We start from the raw sequence: 25,350 nt of genomic DNA, 5'->3' as shown, positions 1-25,350 counted from the left end.
ACAGTGAAAGAACAAGGGAAAGGGGAAGGAGGGTATGAACATGCGGAAACGGAGAAAATTTCGTAACCAATTTCGTGTCCGGCAGGCTATTCTGTCTGTTGTTCTGCATGAAATCATCATCCAAAAGTATTTGTCGATCGCCAACGGGTGTAGGTAGACGGGCGGATGCTTACATAGCTGGAGGCGGAAACAATAGAGCGACAGTGAGTTCTATGCGTGTGTTTTGTCTTTGAAGAAGATTGTTGTTTTTTTTTATTTCACACATATTGTTGCTCTATGCTGTCCCGTTTATAAGCTATGCGTTTATTTACGATCGTTCCATCTCAATCGCCCAACATCATCAAGGTCACCGGTTTTACGACCCAACCCACCCAACGACCGCAAGCAAACTGGGCCCGAATCTCGTACGCACGCACACACACACGCGCGCACAGGAAACCGAAGGACATCACCCAATGTGTGATTTGGATTCCCAACGCAGATGAACCAACCTGTGTGCAAACCAACCAGCACAGTCAAGAATGACATCAGCGGCTAGTAAGATCACGGTCCACCATGTGCCGTTTTGTTTACTATCAGCGATGACTTAATGGGCACTGTCACAGTAGTAACCTCAGTGCGTTCGAGATGTTGTCAAAAAAATGCCACTATTTGCGTTGACGCTGCGTGGCGGCTGCCTTGCCCCGGCAGGGGAAGTCAACCGATTGACCGGTTTTATACTGTGTTTGTCTGTAGCGCATATCTTACAGCCCGGAGGTCAATTGGTCTATCGACACTTTGTAACCGTGACATAGAGCGCCCACATTAAAGGGGAACTCAGATAGAATACCGTTTTGTATTGGTTAAAGTTATGCAGTTTAAACAGAAGCTCGTGTTGCCGCTTTACTTGTACTAATCGGAAAGAAAGACTTTATTTCAGTGTTGCCTAAAGTAAAGAAGTACAGTAGAGTCCATGAACGAATACATTACAGGGTTTGCTATCCTAACACGCCCGCTCAAACACTGCACTCGGACAACCCAAGACTGACACACAGTTTTCTGAAAGCTGGAGCAGGAAGACCTTTCGTTAAAATATCTGCTTCTTGCTTTTCTGTTGGAACATAGTCTATCTCGATGTTACCCTTTTCTACCAGTTCTCGCACATAAAAATGTTTCACATCGATATGCTTCATACGCCCTAAATCCTTCTGATTCTTAATAATCTTAATAGTGGACTGGTTATCCTCATGAAAACAAACTGGATGATCTATATTCAGTCCTAAATCTTCTAAAATTCGTTTTAACCACTGACTATGGCGTACAGCACTGCATAGAGCTACCAATTCGGCCTCTGTTGATGACAAAGATACTGTCGCTTGTTTCTTTCTATTCCAACTTATGGTTGCCCCAAACATTTTGAAAAGTCCACCAGATATAGAACGACGATCTACAATATCACTTGCCCAATCAGCATCTGTATAAACTTCTAATATTGGCGCATCATTATTTCCGTGATAGATTAGTCCATAGTCCAATGTACCTTTTACGTAACGTAGAATACGACGCAGATGTACCCAATGTTCATCTGTGGGACATGCCTGAAACTGACTAAAATAGTTTGCAGCAACAGCTAAATCCGGTCTGGATGTTAACGCTACATACATTACGCAACCTACGAGTTCGCGATATGGATGAGTAGTCCTGTTACATTCGTTTCCTTTTTGTAATTTGAGTCTACACTCAATTGGTGTGGCAATAGGTCGGCAATCTTCCATTCGAAAACGACAAAGTAAGCTTTCCAAATATCTACGTTGAGAGATTCGCATAATCCTCTTGTCAGGATTTCTTTCTATTTTCATGCCTAGAAAATTTCTTACTTCACCTACATCTGTCATTTCAAATTCTTTTGCCAGACAGGCCTTTACTGTCTTCACCATCTTCTCAGATGAGCTAACTAACAAGATATCATCTACGTAGATGAGAATGATCACCAGTATTTTGCCAGAGCCACGTGTATACAAACAAAGATCATTTACGCTTCTAATGAAACCAAGTCTATGTACAAACTCATCAAATCGTTCGTTCCATTTTCGCGACGCTTGTTTTAATCCGTAAAGAGAGCGATTCAGACGGCATACTAAACCTTCACCTTTTTCAAACCCTTTTGGCTGTTGCATGTATATCTCCTCTGTTAACTTGCCATTTAGAAATGCAGTTTTAACGTCCATTTGCCCTATATACATATCGTTGCGATTTGCCAGAGCAAGAACCATACGAATACTATCTAGATGAGCCACCGGTGAATATGTTTCTGTATAATCAAAGCCTTGCTTTTGACTGAATCCTCTAGCAACTAACCTGGCTTTGTATCTAGGTTGTTTCCCGTCGTCACCAGGTTTCATTTTAAAAACCCATTTACATGATACAATGTTTCGTCCTTCTGGCAGCTTTGTCAGGGTCCAAGTATTATTCTTCTCCAAAGAATCAATCTCTTCCTGCAACGCTCGCTGCCACAACATTCCGTCATCTCGTTCGTTCAGCTCGGACAGCGATTTCGGTGTATCCTCCACGTAGGACAGAGCATTCAAAGCAAAATTTGCACCAACATCGTAATCTTTATGCCATAAAGGAGGAACACGCTTCCGAGTACTGCGCTCTGTTTCAGGGGCGGCTTGCTGATGAACTGATGAGTTATCGTCTGCGACATCGTTTTCTGCACAGTCCAAATACTCTTCCACAGTCTCGTTCAGATCAACTTTTGGTAGAACTCCAGATTCTTCGTCGGCCTCCGCTAGGCTTCCTTCATCCGATTCACTGTCAGATTCAGCAAAACGTCTTATTCGGAAAACGTCTTTCATTGGTTCTGTAGAGTATTGTTTGATCTTGTGCTCTCCGACCCTGTTTGCACAACTGGTTTCGTCAACGATGACATCGCGAGCTCCAATGACTTTGCCAGAATTCGGGTTCCAAATTCTGTAGCCGTTGCCGCAGTACCCAAGGAAAATTCCTTTCCAAGCTTTTGGATCTAGTTTCTTTCGTTGTTCTTTGGGAATATGAACATATGCAGGACTTCCCCAAACTTTCATAATCGAAACGTCCGGTTTTCTACCTTCCCAAAGCTCAAACGGCGTTCTATCTTCGGTGATCGCTCTTGCCGGGCTTCGGTTTGTAATGTAAGCTGCAGTTTCCACTGCCTCACACCAAAAACTTTTATCAATCCCTGAGGTGAACAGCATCGATTTGGCCTTTTCTATCAGGGTGCGGTTCATCCGCTCGGATATGCCATTTAGTTCGGGTGTGTATGGGATGGTACACTGCATCATAATGCCCTTCGCTTTGCAGAATTTGACGAATTCACTACTGCGATATTCTCCACCATTATCACACACCAATCGCGAAATGCCAACACGGAACTTTGTGGTTACTATTGCCTCATACTCTTTAAAATATTCGAACACTTCACCCTTTGATCGCATGGGGTACACAATCGTGAATCTACTCCAGTCGTCAATAAAACTAACGAAATATCGACTGCCATCGTGACCATCTTGTGCCACGGGACCACAAACGTCGCTGTGTACAACTTCTAATACGCGCTTCGCACGTTTTTCTGTACGTTCGCCAAATGGCTTTCGTGTTTGCTTCGCTTCTACACAAGATTCACAGATGATTTCAGATTTATCATTATTGAAACCCTTTTCCAATCCTCTTACCATGTTCTTTTCCAGGACTTTTTGCAGATTCTTTTCACTGAGATGACCGTAGCGCTGGTGCAATAATTCGTGACATCTAAGAATCTTACCGCATGAATACATAACACTCCTTTTGTTATTCATCAAATAGAAGTCCATCTCATATTGCATTCCGCATCTCTGGCCACAAGCGACCACTTCATTGTTGTTGATGATTCTAACTGCGTTGTTCTCGAAAACTGTCTTCATCCCGGTCATGTCCACCCTTCTAATAGAAAACAAATTGAAGCGCAAATCAGGAGCGTACAACACATCCTGCAACGTGCACTCTCTCATTTTGTTTCCAATCGCCGCCATCATTTTTACTGCGCCATAATGTTTCGCAATGGCGGATTGTCCATTTAGCGCAACAGCTATATGTATTGGTTGTTTCAAAGGTTTCAATTCAACGAAAAGACTCCTATCGTTTGTTATATGATCCGACGCTCCGGAATCTGCCAACCAAACAATCTTCTTCTCATTGCAATCATTTCCTGCTATGAAACATATGCCACCAATGTTATTTTCCGTTGCATGAGCATTCGTCGTTTTCTTCTTTTTCTCGCGATCTGGACACTCGGACGCTTTATGACCAATTCGATTACAAGAAAAACATTTCAGTTTCTTCCTTTTGATCGGTTTTCCTACGAACGCAGCAGGCTCACGCGGCTCTCGTTTAGTGACACTCACACTAATGTCTTTTCCTGCCAACTTGATCTCTTCGTCGAGCAGCCTACATTTGGCAAACTCTAGAGTTAGGTTGTCCTCCGACATTGTTTCTAAAGCCGTCACTAATGTTGAATATTTCGGCCCCATCGTCATCAGTAAATGGCACACCACGTCGATATCGTCTATCTGCGCACCTGTTGCTCTATATTCGCGCACAATCCGATCAAATAACAAAAAATGATCCTGTAGCTTAGTACTGCTATCGTGTCGCAAATAAAACAGTTTTCTCTTCGCATGTAGACGATTCGCAACACTTTTCCGCTCGAAGACCTTGTGTAGAGCTGTCCAAATCGCCTTTGGAGTTGGATGATCCTGCACATATTCAAGCTGGGTGTCATTTATGCGGGAAATCAGTATCGATTTGCATTTGCGGTCCTTTTTCTTCCGCTTTTCAATTTCGATGTTCTTCTGCTTCTTGATGGCTTCGCTGTCATCCACCTTGATACACAGCTCCTCGACCTCTTCCATCTCCTGTTGGACACATTCCTGCAAATCGTGCTCCTCCAGCACGGTAAGCATCCGGAACTTCCACGATGAAAAATTCGTCCCATCAAACAAAGGAATACGAAACAGCTCCATTTCCCGATCCGCCATTTTTCTTATTTCAAAAACACAGGCTTATTCAACACAATCTTTCCGAGACTAGCTCTGGGCCCATAACCTAAAGTTATGCAGTTTAAACAGAAGCTCGTGTTGCCGCTTTACTTGTACTAATCGGAAAGAAAGACTTTATTTCAGTGTTGCCTAAAGTAAAGAAGTACAGTAGAGTCCATGAACGAATACATTACAGGGTTTGCTATCCTAACATTGGTCGATGTGTGGAGTTGATCTCACATTTAAGACATACTTAGTGGAAACGTAGAACTGAAATCGTTTTGAAAAGTCTTAAAATTGGAGAAAATGCGAATTACTCTCTGAATGCCACTGTACAAACAATGTCCACATCTTGATAAGACTGTTTATCTCACGTATGCAGTTGTCACGTTTCGTCGTGGACATCTTCCGCAAGAGTAGAACCATCATCACCCGATCACAATGGCCCATTTTCGACTTCCTTTTTTGGGATGAAAATGCACCAAAAAAAAAAAAGAAATGATAAGCGAACGCATCGAAGTACCAAATTTGCCATATTTGGATAAAACAATACACAAACCTGTTTCTCGTTCCCGTATTTGGATTGCCATCGATTGATGGTGATCGGTTTTTTTTTGGGGGTTGCAATGCAATATGACAAGCACAAGGGGTTGTCACTAAAGCGCGCTCACAGACGACACTGAACACTTCTTCCTGAAGTGGGAACACTTAATCTTAGGTGCCGAAACTGTAGCTGAGCGGTTTGGAAGTTGCGATCGCTTTTCTTTAAGCTTATTTGCTTTCTCCCGCTCATGTAGGTAATCTTCGTGTAAGGGGTTAAGGACAATGTCCGGCGTGGCCGGTTGCGTCGCCAACAAAATCATCCGGAGCACAACCCGGAATACTTGCGGCAAACGCATTCGATTGGGGTCAACCGTACGCAGTTTTGCGCTGCCGTTGAGCCGTTGTTTGAATTTTTGAGACAGCAAATTATCATACAATAAATTAAAGCCAACCACCGGAACGGGTGTTTTTTTGGGCAGTCTTGCTCAGTTCCCTCGGTGCGTCGAAATGCAAATGAAGTTATTGTCGTGTAGTTTATGTCCCATGGTGTGCTTTTTTTCTTTCTTTGGTTGTCGCGGACCTATGTTTGTGTATGTTATTTACTTTCCCGCTTTACTGTCTTTCGTTGGTTCGACCGGGGGTCATCTGCTTGGAGTGATTATTTCCATTTCTTTTTTTACTCGTTTTTTGAGGAGTAGACACTAAGGCGAACAAATAGTCAAAAGCCCAAGTTAGTCTAACCGTAATCACGGTATATCGATTAAATGTCAATCGAACCGGTAACCGTTTATAAACAAGGTAAAAAGAAAGGAAAGTGCCGTTAATAGTGTAGTCGCATCGTATGCCATTTCTGAGAATCTGAGCAGAGGACGAGTTTGAGCCATGAGTGGCCGTAGAATTCCTGGAGCTCGTAAGGACGTGATTAAATTTTCCCCGCGTCCACACGAACTTTTGTCTGAACATTGAAAACCGCGTGCTTCATGATTGGACCTGGTGGAACTAACTGCATTAAAATTTATGTTGCTTATATTTTGTTGAGAAATGAAACAGATTTTCAACAAAACTTTTAAGTAAAGCTTTTAATTTTGAAAGACTACCTCACTCACGCACCAAAAATAACTGATAGTAATGATAATATCATGCTCCGGTCCTTCTGGCATCCAATGTTACCTTTCTGCTTCTCGATAAACCCGTTTGTCTGCCAATGTGTCACCGTTAGGTTGCGAATCGGAACGACTGAACTGGCGTCCGAAATGTCATTCCCGAGCGACTGACAGACATGCAGGAGATGTATGATTTAATGGCGCCATTCACTTGACACCAAATAAGGTATTGTCCAGCCCAGCAGCCCAGACCTCGGGACTACATTCTCAATGATATGTCGGCGATCTGGGCGATATCTTCCCAGTACCCGGTTGGATGCCCGGTTGGTTAAATTGCCGCCTAAGATATCTTCCCCATTGCAGCAGGAACGCATCTGGAATACTGATGGAATCTGCACGTTTTTGATGAATTCGTTGGCGGTCGTTGCTTTTGATGATGTATCGTACAGCCTGAACCTGGGAGAGGGGAAAGGGACAAACTCTCTCGATTGATTCCATCCAGGGAAGGTCACGAGCGCAATAAAAGGGAACCGAGGGAAAAGAGATACAGGTTGAATGAATTATTGATGCAGTTTGTCCCTCTCCGGTGAAAGACGCAGTGAAATGTCTACGTCGATCATTATACCGATGGACCGATGGAGAATGGCTGAGATTGTCTTTTTTGTTTGCTAAAAACAAAATATATATATGTAACACTTACTCGTGACTCGATCATATGATCGATGGAATGGTCAATGGCTAATCTTTAACTGATGTCATGATGAAGCCATCTTCTTAAGCATAATATGCAAACAGAGAGACACGAGTTAGCTTATCGCACATTCGCATCAATACATTGTTCTACTGCACATGAGCGGATAATCGTGATGAGGTCCCATAGGACGAAGGTCTCCACACACAGCAGGAAGGTGTCGATTGGGCACGAATTTATAATATTTTTGCTCTTTACGAAACGCAATGTAACACCGTTCGTGATCAAGAAGCATGATGCGAAAGTCCGGGATGTTCTAGAGATGTGCTAACCAGTAGCCTAGAATAAGGCACCAAACGTGACTTCAAACTTTATGACGTCTAAGCATTGTTCTCACTTACAGAACTAACTTCCAATGCCCTAGGACGTTAGAAATTTGGGAAAAGTTTCACCACGCTTCCAACATTCTTTCCCAAAACGGTATACCAGTTTCTAATATCGTGACCTTAATGTCGGATACAACCGGCAACACGCCTCTGCCATATGCTTTTGTGTGATCCGTTAACGATCGATCGGTATCGCTCGTCGATCGAAAGTTGCACGAAGATCTGATTCTGCTTCTTCCCGATTTGGCTGAGCTTGGCAAACATTGATGACCGTTCCGCACATCCCTCCCGGTGCGCAAGATCGTTTCCGACAGCTTAAGCGACCGTTAATGAGTCAATCGATAGCTTGCTTCATCATCGGTTTCCGAGTGTACGGTGCGCGGGGTATGGATGGGGCCAGTGTGGTGTGGTTTCCTTTTGCCACGAGTATATTATCGACACCAGCCAGCCGAGGGGTCAGTTCCGCGCATTTGCCTTCAAGTGGGGTGTTATTTAACTTTTTAAACTTTGATGTAGGATTTTTTTTGCTCTCTTCTTCTTCTTCTTTAGCGCTCTCGTTTTCGCTATTCCTTTCGCACAAGTTCTCGGCACGAGTGCCCGTTTGGATGATAATTAATTGAGCCGATAATTGAGTTTAAGTGTTGCGGAAAATGGCGTGGAGGTGGCACGAAATCAAGATGATGATTGAAATTGATTGCCATCTAATAAGGCAATCCCGGGTGTGGGGGGTGAAATTGTTGTGATTACTGCCCAGTGAAAGCCAGTCCAGTGTTTATTTGCATTTTGTTTGATGTGGTTTATAGTGTTATGAGAGAAACGGCAAGAAAAAAATACGCGAAACGTGAAGTGTTTGGTAATTTTGAGGAAAATTGATGCAATCATTCTTATGTTTTTGGGCAAAAAAGGAAAACAAAATTTTCTATAATACTTTGACTTGAAACCGCAAAAGTGTGGTGTGCTGGGAAAGTTTTTTCGTAAAGTAACAAACCTTTCCAGGGGGTGAAAATGTTTTTTAAATTTTAATGTTATTAAACCCACTCATAACTGTCTTGAAGAACATGGCAATTTGAGCCACACTCGTGAAACAATAATTATAAAACCAAAACCCACAAAAGCTTTTTCCCATCTTACCCGTATCAGGTTGATTTCCCTTCACAGCAAAACGCACTCATAATTATGAGTCATGCTCGCACTGGATTAAACGATGGGATCCTACCAGAAAGATATGGCATCGTCACCGCAAATGACCTTTCTACGCACAGATTCCTTCTATTTCCAATCCCTCTTTTGCAGAAACCACGGAACATCACGTCATTCGCCCATGGTTTTTTTTTTTGCTTCCCTCCAACATTCCACCGGTCCATGGGCAGTCGTTTGTTGATGGTGAAACTATCCGATGAATCACTTCCCAACATTGACCTCGGTTCCAGCTCGCGGTAACGATCCGGCACGCGAACCCTTAACACTAGACAGAGTGTCGTCGCGACCGTTTGTGTGCCGCTGAATGCCCGGTGCGGGTAAATTTGAATTTCCCCGAGTGCATCGGTATCTGGCACGTTCCTTGGCGCCCAGCCTGGAATGGTCAGGACGAGCGTAATGAAATTATTATGGTTGCATGCGAACTTCATCGGCAACGATACGATGGGATTTTTCTTTTCCTCCCGAGAGAGCATGATGGAGGTGCAAAACAACACAAAGGACAAGGTCGTTTCGCTTAGTTTAATTGGTACACTCGGGGTGAAGAAACGATGGGGTCTGTTTCATTCTTTAGCTCAACCTGCCCCTTGGTATGGTATCCCATAACATGGGTGAATATAAATTTTTCATTCCAACAGTATGAAATGGTGCCAATGAAAATGGAACCGGTTCGGGTGATGATGTCACGTTGGACATTGGGTAGAATTTATATACATATCTGATACCAAAATTGAAAATCTGATGTACGTATTTACTTCTTTTCGTACAGTCCAGCAAAACCCAAACTTTCGGTTGGGACGAACGAAGTCGAATATCCCGCGCACGGAAAAACCAAATGGCTACCACCCGGACTTGGTTGTTTTGACAGTAAGTGAACATGCGATAAACAATGGCGTTTGACGATTTTGGTGGTAGCGAGCGTGCACGTCATGTTTGTTACTACTACGCGAAAGGAAAGCGCGCGCGGTAGATCAATATTTTCTCTAGAAATATGTGGGTGGCGATTTTTATCTTTTGCTGTTAGGTGTACGTTAAAACTATTGCAGGATATGAACTTCCCTTTCGACTGCTGCACGCTTCTACAATTGCGAAAAAAAACTTTAAAAGATGACGTATGCCTCTTTTATTGTACAAAGCAATTTATGTTGGCCTTGTTTGTTTAAATTACAGACTCTGTCTCTCTCTCTCAAATATTGTATGACACAGTGTCAAATTAAGCTTGTTAATATTTGTAGCAAGCAATTCATGTTTTATTCATACAGCGTCGGGTACAGCTGTCATATAAATCATCTTTAAGCAGCTCTGGAGATTAACCCGTAACTTCAAAAGTGTTCATCAGCAAAGATTAAACTCCACAACCATAATATTGATGCTTTTCACAAAACAAAGAGATCAGATACAAAATTCGGTTCTGGTAGTATGCTTCATCGCATTAAAGCAGCTTAATCGATATGCGTCTCATCTTTATCGTTTAGTCTAACCATAGGCCGCTAGAGACGTGATACGGGACCTCCTCCCAATAATGGAAAACAAAGTCTGTGTTATTTGTTTTGATGCGAGACCGGCAACAGGGCAACAAGAGGAAAGCCATGCCTACGAACCTTCCTCCATCCTGGTTCCTTGCCCGATGTAATTGATCGAAACAATTAACAACAATTTTGTTAATTGGCTACATATAAGTCAGCGTAACGTAGTACGTGTGCCGGCGGTAAGGGTTAGTATGGATTGAGCGTAAATCAGAAACAAAACTGAGCATGGAGAAGGAAACAGAGAAAAAAACTAACAAACAGGTTCAGCATAGGAACAGTGACTGAATTTCAAACAGAGTCTCGTCGAAGTCGGTATCGGATAAAACCATAGAATGTACCAGCAGCGAAGAAGCGACAATCATCTTCCTCCTCCGGGGATTGAGCTTCTTGTTCTTGTCCGGGATAGACGACGCGTGAAAAAATGGCCCCCCCGTCTGAATAATGCATCGAATCGGTTGTGGACTGTCCGAAGAAAACACGTGTGCTACTGATGCTTGGGTCTAGTGGGCACCGGATGTCTTGCGGTAGCGGGTGTGAGACCTCTGCCCCCCTTAAGTCAGCATTGTGCGTTTACTGTTTACGGTACGGTTAAGCTAAACATCATAACTTTTCCACCCAAGTCCAACGAGCTAGCACTAACCGGTTAACTTTAACCATTTAAACTAGATCGAAACAGAATCCGACCCGTTTAGGTGTCTTATTTCATGCTGTATAAAGACTACCGTCGGAACACGCGTAACTCAGCCCCAAAAAAAAAATTAAGCGAGGGCCAGATTAAATCTACGGGATGGGAAAAAAATATATAGAACATTAGAAATTTACCTATACAAAACAAAAAAAATGCACCCTGAATTTCCCCCATTTTCATCTGGTTCCGGTTTCCGGAGATAAACAATATTCAGACATTTGTGAACGGAAACGGCGCCCCGAAAGCAGATGATGGTGAGAAACGTTGTACGTCCGTTGGAATTGTGGTTGGGAAATTGCCAGTCTCCTTTCTGATGGCGTCCCAAGAATGTGACGTGTTAAATTTTCCTTTACGGCCCACCTTTACCACCAAGAGCAAATGCTCCACCAGTTCTGGAATGGATTTGTTGCCTGGAAAACAGTTTTCGATTATTCTCCGCAAGGGAATAGTAATGCTGTACACCACAGCGCCATATGTCCTCCAATAAATTCTAGACAAGTAGCGAGTAGGAAAGGTTACATGAAGGAACGGAAAATTAGGTCATCCGCCAGTAAGGATGACGCCATTCTTCACCATTCACGACCAGCAGTAACGCGAGCCGATGGGGGGGAGAGAGAGAGAGAAAGCAATTGAGAGAGAGAGAGAGAGAGCAAAAAACCGATCATCCAACGTGAAAATGGGAAAATCGCAAAAGGATACGGAATGTCACACGAGTGAGAATGTTTTTTTTCTTCTATTTTCATCACACACAGAGAGAAATAGAGATGGGCGTCCGTTCAATCCCATTCGAAGGTCACAGTGCCACACAGTTGTGTTGTATTTTGTCTGCACACAAACACGCGCTACATGGGCCAGTAGTAAATACTTTTCATTTAATAGTTTGACGCGTTTCAGACGCTACTCGCGCGCGTCTCGAACTTAGGAATTAGTCTCCACCTTAAGAATGGATACAGCAAGCAAACTATTTCTGCTCATCGGTTTTTGATATTCGCCACAGCTGTTGGGCGTAAATTTACACACCCACAAACAACGATCTCCAACCAACTTGTGTGGATGACTAATTGCTTCCAAATGTGTTACGCGCTGACTGGAGTTCTCACCAAGGAAGGGTCCAGTTGACAGCTTCTCCAGTACACTGCACACTGACATCAGCCGGTACGTTGAAGTGATCGGCTAATTTGCATTAATAAACCATTCGAATGCGTGGGTTGCTATCGCGCAACGAGCAGTTCTGCATTCGATTAGACCTTTTGCCGAGTCCTAGCGAAGGTAAGGGGAGAAGGTGCAGCCATTGCATTGGTGGTTTCAAACTCGACCTTAACCTGGACCCTCGTACAGGCGCACCGGATTCGGAGGTATGACAGCTGATGACTAAAATGGCGTAAGCGTTACCACCTTCCTAGTACACGTTGGTTGAAAGCGTATCTCACGTATGACTCACAAAGTCACACGGGTGTAAGTAATAATTCCAGCAGAACTGTGTTTGCCGATCGAAGATGATCAAGATAAGGGAAAACTGATCAAGTAACATGATCGCATTAACGTATACGATATTATTATTTTTTTTTTAATAAAGCAAACATGACATGTCTTACTTCCAAACGTTTGGGGAATAGTTGAGGAGTATCGTTTACTTCATGATGAAGGAGGAACTTTCCCATTTTTTGGGCGAACCTTCGCATTTTTTTCGTTCAGATCCCTATCCTTTCACCTTTATTCCTGCAGCGTGTAACAAACCGAACCGAACACCACATGCTAAATGTTCATTTCCTAGATGCCTAGGCTCGCGATGGCAGGGGCATCCTTATCATCGACACCATCTCGGAACCGGTGCTTTCGGGGCGTAACGTTTCACCAATTAAATCATCCCCAGCACGGAGCACCAGAACCCTACGACTCACCGGCACGAACGGGTCGTGAAGCCGAAATATTAATCGTCTAATGAATGACGGTTGGTGGATGGTTGGGGCCACAAATCTGACGAGACTTGGCAAAAGAAAAGGGGGGGGGGCAAAAGCACGCGGGTTTTCTGTTCGCAATCGCTTTGCTAATCAATTATCATTCGCCTTCCATTGAGTGTGTGCAGAAAGGGACAGGTTAATTGGATAGAAGATGCGAAATACCTTTGCGCACAATAGCCACGACTTACTCGGGAAGGCAAAAGGTTTCGGTATACGGCATTTTTACCTGTATGCGAAACGATCCTTTCACTTTAATGTTTATTTGATCACGTGACCTGTCTCCAACACCGGGAAGAAACATCACTTAAACATCACGGACAGCATTTCGGGTATTTTGTTGAGCGTTGGGTGGAGATCAGCGCGATTAAGCTGAACGGTGCGGGTGAACTCTTTCACCAGAACTTTTTGCTCACACCGACACTGGTATGTCTGTGTTAGCGTAGGGCGGAAAGGCAACATAAGGGAGTACCAGTTGGAAACGCACCCAAAACGGAATGGTCGTAAATCATACGAACGTATCGTAGTACGTGCGCGCGGGTGTACCAACGGGTGGAGCCGAAACGGAACAAAAATATAAAAAAACAAACGCATGCTGAGCACAGGCGTACATAATATTCGGTTTCTTTTCAGGTTCACTGTCATAAAATGTGGAATTGGACCAGCCAGACGGTTCAGTCCGGAAGCCCAAAGGGCCCAAGCACCGTGTTTCGGTTTGCGCTGTTGTACGTACGAATTTTTGGCTTTCTCTCGATTTATGCTACTTATCGAGGTGGGACAGGAAGAGAGGTACCGTGGTACGATTGGACACACCCTTCACAAAACGGATTAAATGATGCTATCTGACTGAGCATTATTATTGTTGTGTTGTGAGGGCGAGTGAACTTCATTTACGAAAGGCGAATAATTCAAGCTCCAACCATGGAATGCGTCTGGTGTGGAGTTGTGGACGTTAGTTTGCAGTAGCGTCACAGGCTAATGTGACGCTTCAACAGGGTTGCTTCATTGAAAGTGGGTGGTTAATCTGATCAAAACGAGATCACATCAGTAAACTGATGCCGTTGAAAGCTCTCCAAACACCATCTCGTCTAGGTCTAGGGGCGCGTGTTTTTTGTGGTGATCTCCAAAAGTCACATTCTAACTTCTGTGCTCACAGGTTTGTTCTACAGGCAGCGAACCGTAACATCCCACTAGTTCTCACTCGTGCCGTGAAGGCACGGCGGCCAAAGAAGGATGGGGTTTGGTGTGTCAAAGCACTCTGTGGTTAAGATTTAATTACCAACTTCACCCACACCGGAGTTGGGTGTAGCCAAGCCACCAACATAAACAGTGCGTGGTGTTCGTTCTGCATAATGTGCATAATTTGGGTACGCCTAAGCACGCGTGGCATGATGGTGGCAGACGGTTGAAGGTGTACCTCTAAGGTCAGTGCACTAAGCTGTAAAAGCATAAATGGAGTAGGAAGTTTATTTAGCACTTTATCATAACTGTGACCTTCGGAAATATCTAAGTAACTACATGTTACACAACGCGGAACGATCATTTGTATAAAGATCACGACTTTTTGTTGAGCTATAATGTGAATAGTCAACTATTCCTGTCATTATATTTGTAGTGCTAAAGTCATTCTCACGAATGTTTTGTCATAAACAGGGTAGTTTTAAAAAAAACCTAATTCCCTCAAACACTGCTGTTTATCGTCCATTTTTACAAGTTCCATAGCACTTCGCCCCAACTAATTCGCGTTGGTTATTGCTATTTTGACATTTGTTTGCCTAAATAAGCAACTAACATAAGTTATTAATATTCCATCATTTATGAGTTTTTTCAGATATACGACCTAATACGAAAAAACCTTCGCACCGTTCTCAGCGCTTTTCATGTCTCAGCACAGAACATTTTGATTGCAACATCTCTCGTTTGCCTTTGGGGTGGGAAATCATCTTCCAACATCGTCAGAAACACGGCCGACGCTGTTGACTCGATCGCCCACACCTTTCATTCTATCCCAATTCGTTTTGCTCGGTTTCCTTTTTCGAGTTCGCGATCACTTCAACATCGTCAACACCAGCGTAGCTAAACCGCACTGAAATCGGATGCACTTTGACGCGTTCCCCACCGTTGGGAAGCATTTGGTGAAGAGCTTCTGTTGTCATAATTCAAACCACACAAAACCCGCCTACCCAATTTTAATGCCTAGGTACGGTTCATTCACCAACAGGGCCGCTTGTTAACATATCACATCTCAGGATGTTTTGCACGGGCTCACAATTTGCAAGCTCTATCCTCTCGCAGCGATATCTCTGCCATTCTTTTGTCATTTTTTTGTTTGCCTCGGGAATGAAATTTGCGAACGCAATAACCACTAAGTGTTGCTGAATGGTATCTGTACAATCATCCAACCAGAGGTCATTTAATCTTCGGGACCGAGGAAGTAGCTAGAGCTGCCTCTTGTCCCATTTTCCATCTGCTCTGTAGTTTGTGCTTTTAATGCGTTCTTTCATGCGTACACGCTTCTTTACCGTAATGGTTGATTGTAGGTGAAATCCTGGTCACGGCACCACAGATCGGCTCACAAAACTGGACCACACTGTCGGCACGCGCGGACAAGTGATTGACAAACAAAGTGTGAGTTGATTGTGTATGGATTTCCATCCCGAGCAGATAGACCGGTTCCACTTATCGTCATACACATCATTGCGTGAACGGTTCATTAATAATCGTCTCACTTTGGCGCAGACATCGCGAGTCATCAGTTCATACTAGAAGCCCACCGTTCACAATGAAGTTGCGATCTTTTTTAACACTTTCGACCATCTGTCAACGGTAAGGGACAGTTACTTCTGGAAGAGGTGTTGCCGTTTAATCTTACCGCACCTTGTCATCGGTAGTGGATAACCTTCCGCTGTGCATTGGATATTCACATTCCGAGGAATGGACCATTACACAGCTGTGCTCGTTCAAACATCACATCTCTTATTTGGACCTAGTGTGGACGAATATTAATTTGAATTTTATTTAAATCTACACCACTTTCGGAGCTCTATTTGCTTGGGTAGGAGTGCTCATGTTTATATTTTGGACATAAACAGCATTGACCTACGAACGAACATCGGAGTGAGTGTGAAATAGCTCCACCTTATTGGACGAGGATTACCACACGCGTCGCATAACTGAGTTGTTTTCGTTATTTTTTCGACAGTCACGATAATTAATCATCGGTCGAAACGAAAGTACCTTTACCTAGCTTTGGTTTGTAAATGAGATAATTGAGTTTTGTTCTTCATGTTCTAATCTTTTGATAAATGGTTGCGATTAAAGGTTGTTAGTAATGCTTCACAATGATCATGAGCATACGCCCATTTTAAACCACAACTAATCCAACATGAAGGTTACCGAAGATCGAAACCGGAAGATGGTTGATCAGCTATTAACTATATTCACGCATCCAACACATCTTGCCTCACACCGCACTATCAATGTTGATTATTTATTGTTCTCGCTTGTGGGCAAGTTTTCTTTCACAGACAGTTTAATCAATTCATTCAGTGGTCGGCAATCGTGCACGGTGAGCAGAAGTGAACATTTACACTGGAACTTTAAATATTCTGTTTAATGTCTGTCTTTTGTCTGGTTATATGCTTCAAAGTTCGCTTGATGCCCTTACTAGAAATGGCAGTGAATTATGACTCCCGGAACTTGGAAGTTCTTGACGTTGAAGGTACACTCACTAACTTCTACATAATTTCTCTTCACATTGGCAATAGTGTCGCTGTTTGTGCCACACTCCATCACTGGATTATTCACCCAGGGAATACCGAACAATATGGAGCGATAAGGAGCTCAGCAATGCTGCAAAGCAGTTATTCGACGTTGTTGGTCCAATCAAAGTGAATCGATCCTACAGGCAACAACAAAAGAAACACACGTTTACATAATTCGATAACCTTTCAGCCCTACTTCCGATGAAAATGTACACATTTTCTTCCCTCATAGACCACATGTCGCCATGATGAGCAACAAAAAATCTAGTTTATTCATCTTTAGCCAACTAATTGTAGATTCGTAGTAATGATGCGAATCGTTGTGCTTGTGCACATCATAATACCGTCTAGCGGGACAGTCGCATAAAGCGATGATATCATAAATTGAAGGACAAAAAAACAAGAACTGCAACTGCAACGATGGTGATCATGAATGCACCACCAATGGTGGAGACACGATCGTACGGGCAAATGTATGGTTAGGTTCGACGTTAGCGAACACTTGCTGCACACGTCCGTCCGGGGGTCGGTCGGATCCCAAACCAAACAACCACCGATGCCGATACGGTACTTCCTATTTATAATTCTGCACGTTGTGTTCGATTTCGCGAAAATACCCTTTTGCCTGCTTTGTGCAATTTTTCCCCTGTCCTCCCTTTTTGACTGTTTACCGTTGCGATTGATGCAAGTGTTGTCCTGTACGTTACACTTTTTGTACGAGTCACACCAGAAGAATGAGCATCTCAGGCGCAAAACCATTGATGCGATAACGTAGATTTTTCTATTTTGTTTCAGTTGTGTTTATTTCTCACTCGCTTTACGATCGAGTTTTGTGTGCCAATCGGTCGAGAACGTGTCTTAAAATAAAACCCCAAAGTTAACGATCGTCACCGTCTAATGGTGAGTGGTGGTAGGATGGCAAAGAAGGGGATAGATTGGGTTGTACGGGTGCACTGCATGCTGGTATAGGTGTCCGGTGACCATTCAACATCGATGACATCATGCCCGTTTCATGCCTGCTGCTGCTTGATGATGGTGATGATGCATGGGATCAAGTAAGATCTTGGGAGTTGGATGTGACTCGCGATGTTGGAAAGCGAAGCGCCCTTGCCAACAGGAAAACAAGGTCCCTACCGGCAGTTGCTGCCGTGGATGTGGTAGATAAAACCTTGTTCATATTTATGCCACAATGCCCAGCATTTCTACCGCTGGGAAGGTTTTCTTGAGAACTGGTAGTGAATATTGTCTGTCCAAGGTCAACTTTTTTTTTGCACTATTCTCCAATGAACTCCAGCAACTTTTGCCTTTATCTCTGGTAACCCTTGCATTTTGGGAAGCAATTCGCACAGACGTGTGCGGCATGATTTATGGCAAAAAACCTTTTCCTCAACAAAAAACCCTAATCCTTTCCATTTGTGTGTGACGGCAGTTTTGAGGTCTTATGATGCCTTTAACTCATAAAACGAAGATGTTATGTTGTGGCAGAAAGATTAAGTTCCAACCGACATGGAATTTCGGCGAAGGATTTCTGCACGCCGTGGGATCTTATTTATGTGTCCTTCGTTCCATTAACGAAAGCGTAGCATTTTAATGGGCTTTTTCGTCTTTTTGGTAGACTATTTTAGTTGACTCACCCTAGAGATGATGTTCTATTTGAGCAAACTGTGAAATTCCATCGTATTAAAATTAGAAGCTAATTCGAATTGTTGAAGTTTCTTTTGATGACAAATTAAAATGTTTTTCTCAAAACAATGCTGTCACATTCTTTGTGGATCCCCTAATGGATCGTTAACGAGCCGCACTAATCCAGGGGTGGATAAGCAGACCCTAAATAACAGATGATATAACACACGCGCAGATACACTCGCTTGACAAGCACCCTGGTTAGTAACTCCATAAATGTGGAACTCCCCCGACTAGCCATTCGGAGTAGGGTTTCCTTCGTAACCCGCTTACACACAACTTCCTGCATCCGGAAGCACGATCACTGGCGCAAAAGGCGGCTCCAAATATGTTTGAACTGTGTGTCGAAATGGCTGATCGTAAAGCTCGTGGCCACTGTGAGCACGGGGAAACGTTAAAAACGCATCCGAAGCATTTCATCGCTCTGTAAAGGTGATCATAAATTATGGGCGACGTTTCGCTCTTTTCGGAACTTAAAACATCATTCTCGCACCGTCGATGCGGGAATTTGTCGGTTGTAAAAACTCCAAAAAAAGAGAGTAACTGTAGCTAAAAAAACAATATTTGTTGTAGTATTGTCTTGTTTGTCAAGTTACAATCACCAGAAGGGAAATGTTACAGACCAGTTACAAAAACAAGAATACGCCTCGATGAGCACGTAGCAGAGTGGTTTTGTATTGCCGTTTTGTTCTGGAGGTCACGATCCGTGATCAACTCCATTGATAAATGTTCCCTTCACTGTGGCGATCGGTATCCGATTAATATGCTACCGGGTAGTTGCACGACCGCTTCTTCAAATGGAAAAGAATTGAAATCTCGGTGGCATTACAGTGGTACAAGTGTTAATTTTTTTAAACGCATTTTCGGTATTGGTTTATGATTTTCCGGTGGGTTTATATTGTAGTCGAAGATAGCTTTTATGTTAGCATTGTACTTAAAATTAAACGTATTGTAAATTGTAATTTAAGGTGTTTTGTGATTTGTTTGCAATTTAACTGAAGCTGTGTATAGACCTTATAGAGAAAGGACTTTTATTGAAACAGTCGTGTTTCTTCAAATTTAAAATCAAGCGAAACACCGAATTACAATCAGATAGAGACTTGGAATTTAAAATTTAGTAAGCAATAGTCACTCAATAGCAGCAATAGTTAATAAACAAACAACATAATAAAAACATTTAAAATACGTTACAAAACACACGTACAGAAACTGTCAGTATACTTAGTATCCGTTGTCAAGCTTTGGAAAATTATTCAACAGCTTCAACTATTTCGCATTCCCACTTAGTTGAACCTAGTCCTTTAAAGTTTCTATAAAATGGCTTTCACACCCTCAGTAATATATTAAACGGGGGAAAAAATTAAAAGCGTACAGCTAATCGTATGCGAAACCCTGTACGTACAGGACCCGTTTTGTTTGTATGGTAATTTGAGAAAGAAAGTTCTCAACACAGCCAAGAATATACCGAACAAGAATGTTCCTTCTGCTTACTCCATCCCATCGTTGTCATCGGATGGAAGTTTAGAATAGCCGAAATCATTCAAATTCCTTCGTTCTCATTGTAACTACGTCAGATCCGAGCCGAGTGTGTAGAATGAAATCATGCTTACTGCCTGCCTGCCTGATCAATACATACACTCCCACTGTCCATCACTCCCAGCCAGTACGATCGCAAAAAGGTAGTAGGAAAAGGTGAATACATGATGATGTAATTCGGGTTCGTGGGAGAACGATGACCAACATCATTATTTACCTTTTATATTCCTTTTTTTTTTGGTTTTCATTATTCTCTGCTTATTCCAGCTGGTGGCTCTCAGCACTGAATGTACGTAGTTTATTCATTGGAAAGCTTATCTAGCACGATGTATCAAGAATTGCGAGGTACTTTCTATCGACTTCTTGTGGCACTAAAATCCATTAGCTCAACAAACACACACACAGAAAAGGAAGGGGGTTCCCAATTGGAGGACGCTTTGTTGATGGATTTAGACTTTAAATTGGGAATCTGACTGGTGAGGAGTTTTTGTTTTTCCATTCTACCCAGGTCCAGCAGTTCCATCCCTACACAGTTCACAGAGACGATCAATCTACATATAGCTCCACAGCTTACCAGGCACTAGCGTCATCTGACCTGGTTTCAAATGCTCGTAAAGTATCGAGAGCTCGTGAGCAATAAAAATGGGAGGAAAAAAAACGGAACATTAGGGCGTCCCCTTCGCCCGCCAAACCTTTACATTCGATTCCGAGAGGACGGGGAGAGTCCGTATGCAGCCAAGCATTGGAAAAAATTGCCCGCTGCATAAACACGGCTAGCATAAACCCGGCGAGTTTGAGTTCCCGGCTTACCCAAAACAAAAAATAAAGCAAACAACACCAACAACAAAAAAGAACCCAACCCAAACTCCAGCTCCAGGAGGATAGTTCCGATGGAGGAAGAGACAGAAATGTTCTCCAGATCGTGAACATACTGTCGCGGGTAGCACTAACGCGATAACCTTTTGCTCCTCAATGATTTGCCCCATTTGTTGCGCACTTAGAGCGGTACATGACGGTACACTCCTTTCGTGCCGAAGGGACCTGTGTGGCAGTCGTAATTGATTGCCGTGGCACGTGACATCATTCACCGGTTCTTCGCTACTGGATGGTCTTCTTTTTTTGCCAGCAGTAAGTAAGAAGTTGTCAAGCAGAAAAAAGCGACAACTCATCATCAATAGTCCCGTGCATGCAGCATGGTTTACCGTTGGGAAAATGCATTTTCACGGGGTAGAAATTTCACGTTTCTCGCACGTTTTTCTTGCACTTGCGATTGTGTAAATATTTACTTCAGGCTACTTCTGGCATACTGAAAGAGAGAAGAGGGGAGAGATTGGTGTTTTTTTCCTTTGTTATTTGCTGCATGGTAGTTGGAGTAATTCGATTTCGGAAGCCACCTTCGTCTGCTTTCCCAAAAGGGAGCAAATTGTGCAACAAAACGTGTCGGAAGTGTGTCAGTGCTGCTGGAGATGTAAACAAACCATCAGAAGGAGTTTCCTGACGGGGTTTTCGTTGTCGAGTGTGATCGATTCGCTTACAGGTGTAAACAGGGGTTTTAAAGTAAGCTTAAGCTAAGCTCAGTAGCTTAAAACGTAAACTCTAAGCAGTTGGGTGTATGTTAACTTCGTTATAATCGTTGTTCATTAGTTGCGCAAATGTTCTTTACTTGTTTGGAAAATATTTCTGTTCGCCGAAAGCTATTAATTGACAAGTTAAAAAAGAAGTTAGGATCAATTCGTTTCTATATCTTAAAACTAAATCTGTCAGTTATTCGAAGAAGATCAGCAAGAATAGATATTAACTTCCATAAAATACTAGCCAATTTTTACTCATAACAATTGGCGAAATTTTTAAAGGAAAATAACAATTGATAAAACATAACAATTTATGGAATAAAATGAAGAATAATTTGTTGATTAGATTTGTTAGAGATTTACACCACCAAAAACCACATACGAAATATTATTCATGAAGCATGAAAATTTGATATTTTGCATCATAAATATTCCTTTTGAAATATATTAATGTTACAACATTAAACATAAAACATTGAAGGCTCCGCTGAATAGTAAGAAATGTGAAATGAGAAGTCTTAAACGATATTTAATCCACCACGAATGAGAGTTTGAAGTGCATCATCTCTCTGTAAGTGATGACGATCGACACCTCGCATCGCCGTATTAATAACTGCAAACCTTCATTATCACACATCGATGAACATCCCATTGAACTTGTTCAGAAACAACAACAAAAAAAAACAAACACTAACAACACTTTACTTCACATCGTTCATGACGATAACCGCCCAAGTGGAATCTGTTTTCCATCCAGGGGCGTCATTAAATAATGCGTGTAAACGAGCATATCGGGTTAGGGCGTATAGATGGGGAAAGCATTTATCTTTCAGCTGTGGTGGAGCGTATTGATCGTTGTTGGATGGGTTTTTTTTTGTTGCTGTTTGGATAGCGATTTAATACTTAAAACTTTGGTCATAAAATTTCACCAATGTCCGACGATTAACAACTAGCCATTGCTCAAACATTATTTATAACGCATAGTCACGTATGTCACGGAACTCTAAAAATATGCTCCCTTCCCCTTAGTACCTCTTCGCGCCCAACCATTCCTCAAGGTATTCCTCAGGATTGAATCTCCAAAAAAAACCCCCTAAGCCTAGCTAGAATCCGAAGGAAAACGGCTTTAAAATATTGAGCGAACATATTTACAACCTTACCAAGGCGACTAATTAGGGCCACATGCCAAACCATGTAGTAAGGGATCTCAGAAGCGAGAGGTAAATGATCCGGTACACACTGAAATAAGAAAATGCTACTCCACAATCTATTCCATCTAGCGGTTCGCACCAATTGATCATCGGCCAGATGGGCGCACTGGGCGAGGTGTGTTTATGTGTTTTCTATAATGTTGAGAAAACACACACCGTCCGGTGAGCCAAATGGCAAACAAGGAGACGAAGAATGGGCAAACTTCCCCCCCCGCGTATGCGAGTCACTATGGACACGAGAGATGGCCGTGCGATAGTTCGTCCCTTCGAGATATGCCACACGCGATATCTTGTGAGACACAGCTATTTATATCTCGAATCTGTAAGTGGGCAGCTGTTCTGACGATTCATCTGGCGACTCGGTATCCATTACCAGCGTCCATCTGAGCCGTCGCGTACGATAGACGTCGGCTGATTTGAGCAGAAAGAGCGATAGAGAAAGAGAGACCCGTCTGGAAGCGCCATTGTTGGTTCTGCTTAGTTTGGTTTACTTTCTTTGAAATTCCATGTCAACCGGTGTCAAAAATAGTCCATTCCACTCGGATGGTGTCATCACCTTCAGGGCCATCGTAGCAGATCGTTTTTTTTTTCTTTCCCATTAGCAGACAATGTAGATGATGAGTGCTATACTATTACTTCTACTTCTAGTGCTACTACTACTACTACGACTATTTCCCAAACGACTGTCAGTTTGCCATGTCGCTAGGTCAAACCTGATGTCAGGTACACACTCCACCAAAAAGACCATTAAAATGCCACAAAAATCTAGAACGCTGTTCGCACCTCGTGCTGCCCTTCTTACTTCGTAATATTGCCTTTGCTGGCATGCACTATTCCAGGTTTAGCAGTCCCGTGGACATTTTATTTACATTTCAATTTCCTTTTACCATGTTTCCATGCTTTCAGTGATTGGATCCAAGAAGGACATCACCAGCGACTGTTGCGGAAGTGTCTGTGGCACCCATTTACCTACTGACGAAGGACGGTTTTATTAGATTACCACCAAAGTGACGAAGTAGCAACAACATCGCGCTAGTCCACACGCCGAAGACGTTTCCAAGTGGGTAGAAAATGGACCAAGAACGTCGGTCGTGAGCATCAGTGAACTATCGTGTTTTATGAACCGATGTTTTACCGCTACCGGAAGCTTGAAGATTAATTAAAAACAACAGAGTAAACGAAATACAAAAACAACCACACCAACCAAAGAGAGAGACAGTTTTTGAGGTGTGTGCGTGTGATAGCGGTGCTTACTGGGTCAAGAAAACGGAAACAACTGACATCGGATCGATCGGAACAGTTCATTAAAATGGGTGCGCCACCTGCAAAGAAGCCGTTGGTCAACAGGAATTTAATATCCTTGAAAATTGTCCTCTTCCTGTTTTACGGAGGTAGGTGTACATACGAGATATAATGGGCAGTTCCTCCTGCAATAACTCATGACTCTTCCCATTGTAGCGTTAGGATGTCTTCATCCTTACATCCAGAAGCACATGACCCTGACCGGGTTAAATTACTACGAGTCACAGTTGGTGACGCTGGTTGCACCGCTGGTGGCAATACTGGGACCATTAATAATTGCCCCACTGGTGGATCGATTGGCAGGACGTTCTGGAAGTGCCTTCGGTAAAAGGTTACGCTTGCTGGCTGCACTCTGCATGATCCTCTCCGTCATCCTCTACTCGGTGTTGTTCTTTGTCGTACCGAGGGTGGAACGAGAAGAATCAAGCCGCTCGCAAGTAAGTTTCGCCTGTGACTATGACGGTGCCATCATCTTTCAGCAGCGCTGCAGTGAGGAACGCACCTGTTATCAGTGGAAACGTGAGAAGGTATATCAATATTTACAAATAAAGCAAACGATTTTAGAAATCATTCTTATACTAATTTTCCCTTTTTTCAGATTGGTCACCTGACACTTACAAACTGTTCCTACACCTGTCAGAAACCGGTGGAGTTCGAAAACCTTAACCATCCGTACACTAAAGGATTGGTTTTGCCTTCATCCACGGAGAGCTCGGTGGAGGATGAAGATTACGATTTGAACGATGAGCCATTGCCGGCGCCGGAAAATATACGGCAGGAGCCTAAGGTGCAGGTCGATAACACACCGATCCCCGTACCGCACATCTGTGAGCACAAGGGCAACCCGGAGAAGGAACTGTGCCACGCGTACACATCCGCGTCGGAATCTTTGAAGTTGGCTACGGTGTTGCGCAGTGCAGTTAACGAGGAAAACGAAACGCACAGTGCTGAGTGGTGCCGCTATCCACTCGACGGCTTCTCCTGTGACATTCCGGAGAAACAAATCATCTGGATGAAGTTGCTGACCAACTCATCGAACTGCACGCCCAAGGTTGAGTGTGAGGTGCATGATCCGTACGATGACGAGGAGAGTGTACTTTCGGAAAGTGTGTGCATGCGTGTAAGTGTCACTTTGGAGTCGACGGCTGCTTGCGT

The 25,350-nt window shown here is 43.1% G+C and overlaps 1 protein-coding gene across 7 annotated transcripts in view; it reads left to right on the top strand.

Moving 5' to 3' along the window:
- The window catches only part of LOC125766986 (uncharacterized), a 29,466-nt gene that overhangs the window by 1,721 nt on the left and 2,395 nt on the right, over positions 1-25,350 (top strand). For 5 of the 7 annotated variants that reach the window (XM_049433159.1, XM_049433164.1, XM_049433162.1 and 2 more), the window contains 3 exons: positions 23,800-24,284; positions 24,352-24,722; positions 24,794-25,315. In XM_049433159.1, the coding sequence (XP_049289116.1) occupies positions 24,203-24,284; positions 24,352-24,722; positions 24,794-25,315 (975 nt within the window). In that variant the 5' untranslated portion in view covers positions 23,800-24,202. Of the gene's footprint in view, positions 1-5,250; positions 9,821-19,895; positions 23,617-23,799; positions 24,285-24,351; positions 24,723-24,793; positions 25,316-25,350 lie in introns of those variants that run through there. The other 2 variants (XM_049433163.1, XM_049433165.1) reach the window with 2 other exon arrangements.

This window comes from Anopheles funestus, chromosome 3RL, assembly GCF_943734845.2.
Source record: "Anopheles funestus chromosome 3RL, idAnoFuneDA-416_04, whole genome shotgun sequence".
Classification (NCBI taxonomy): Eukaryota; Metazoa; Arthropoda; class Insecta; order Diptera; family Culicidae; genus Anopheles; species Anopheles funestus.
The sequence above is the reverse complement of the archived record's forward strand: the minus strand, read 5'-3'. Positions and strand labels throughout refer to the sequence as shown.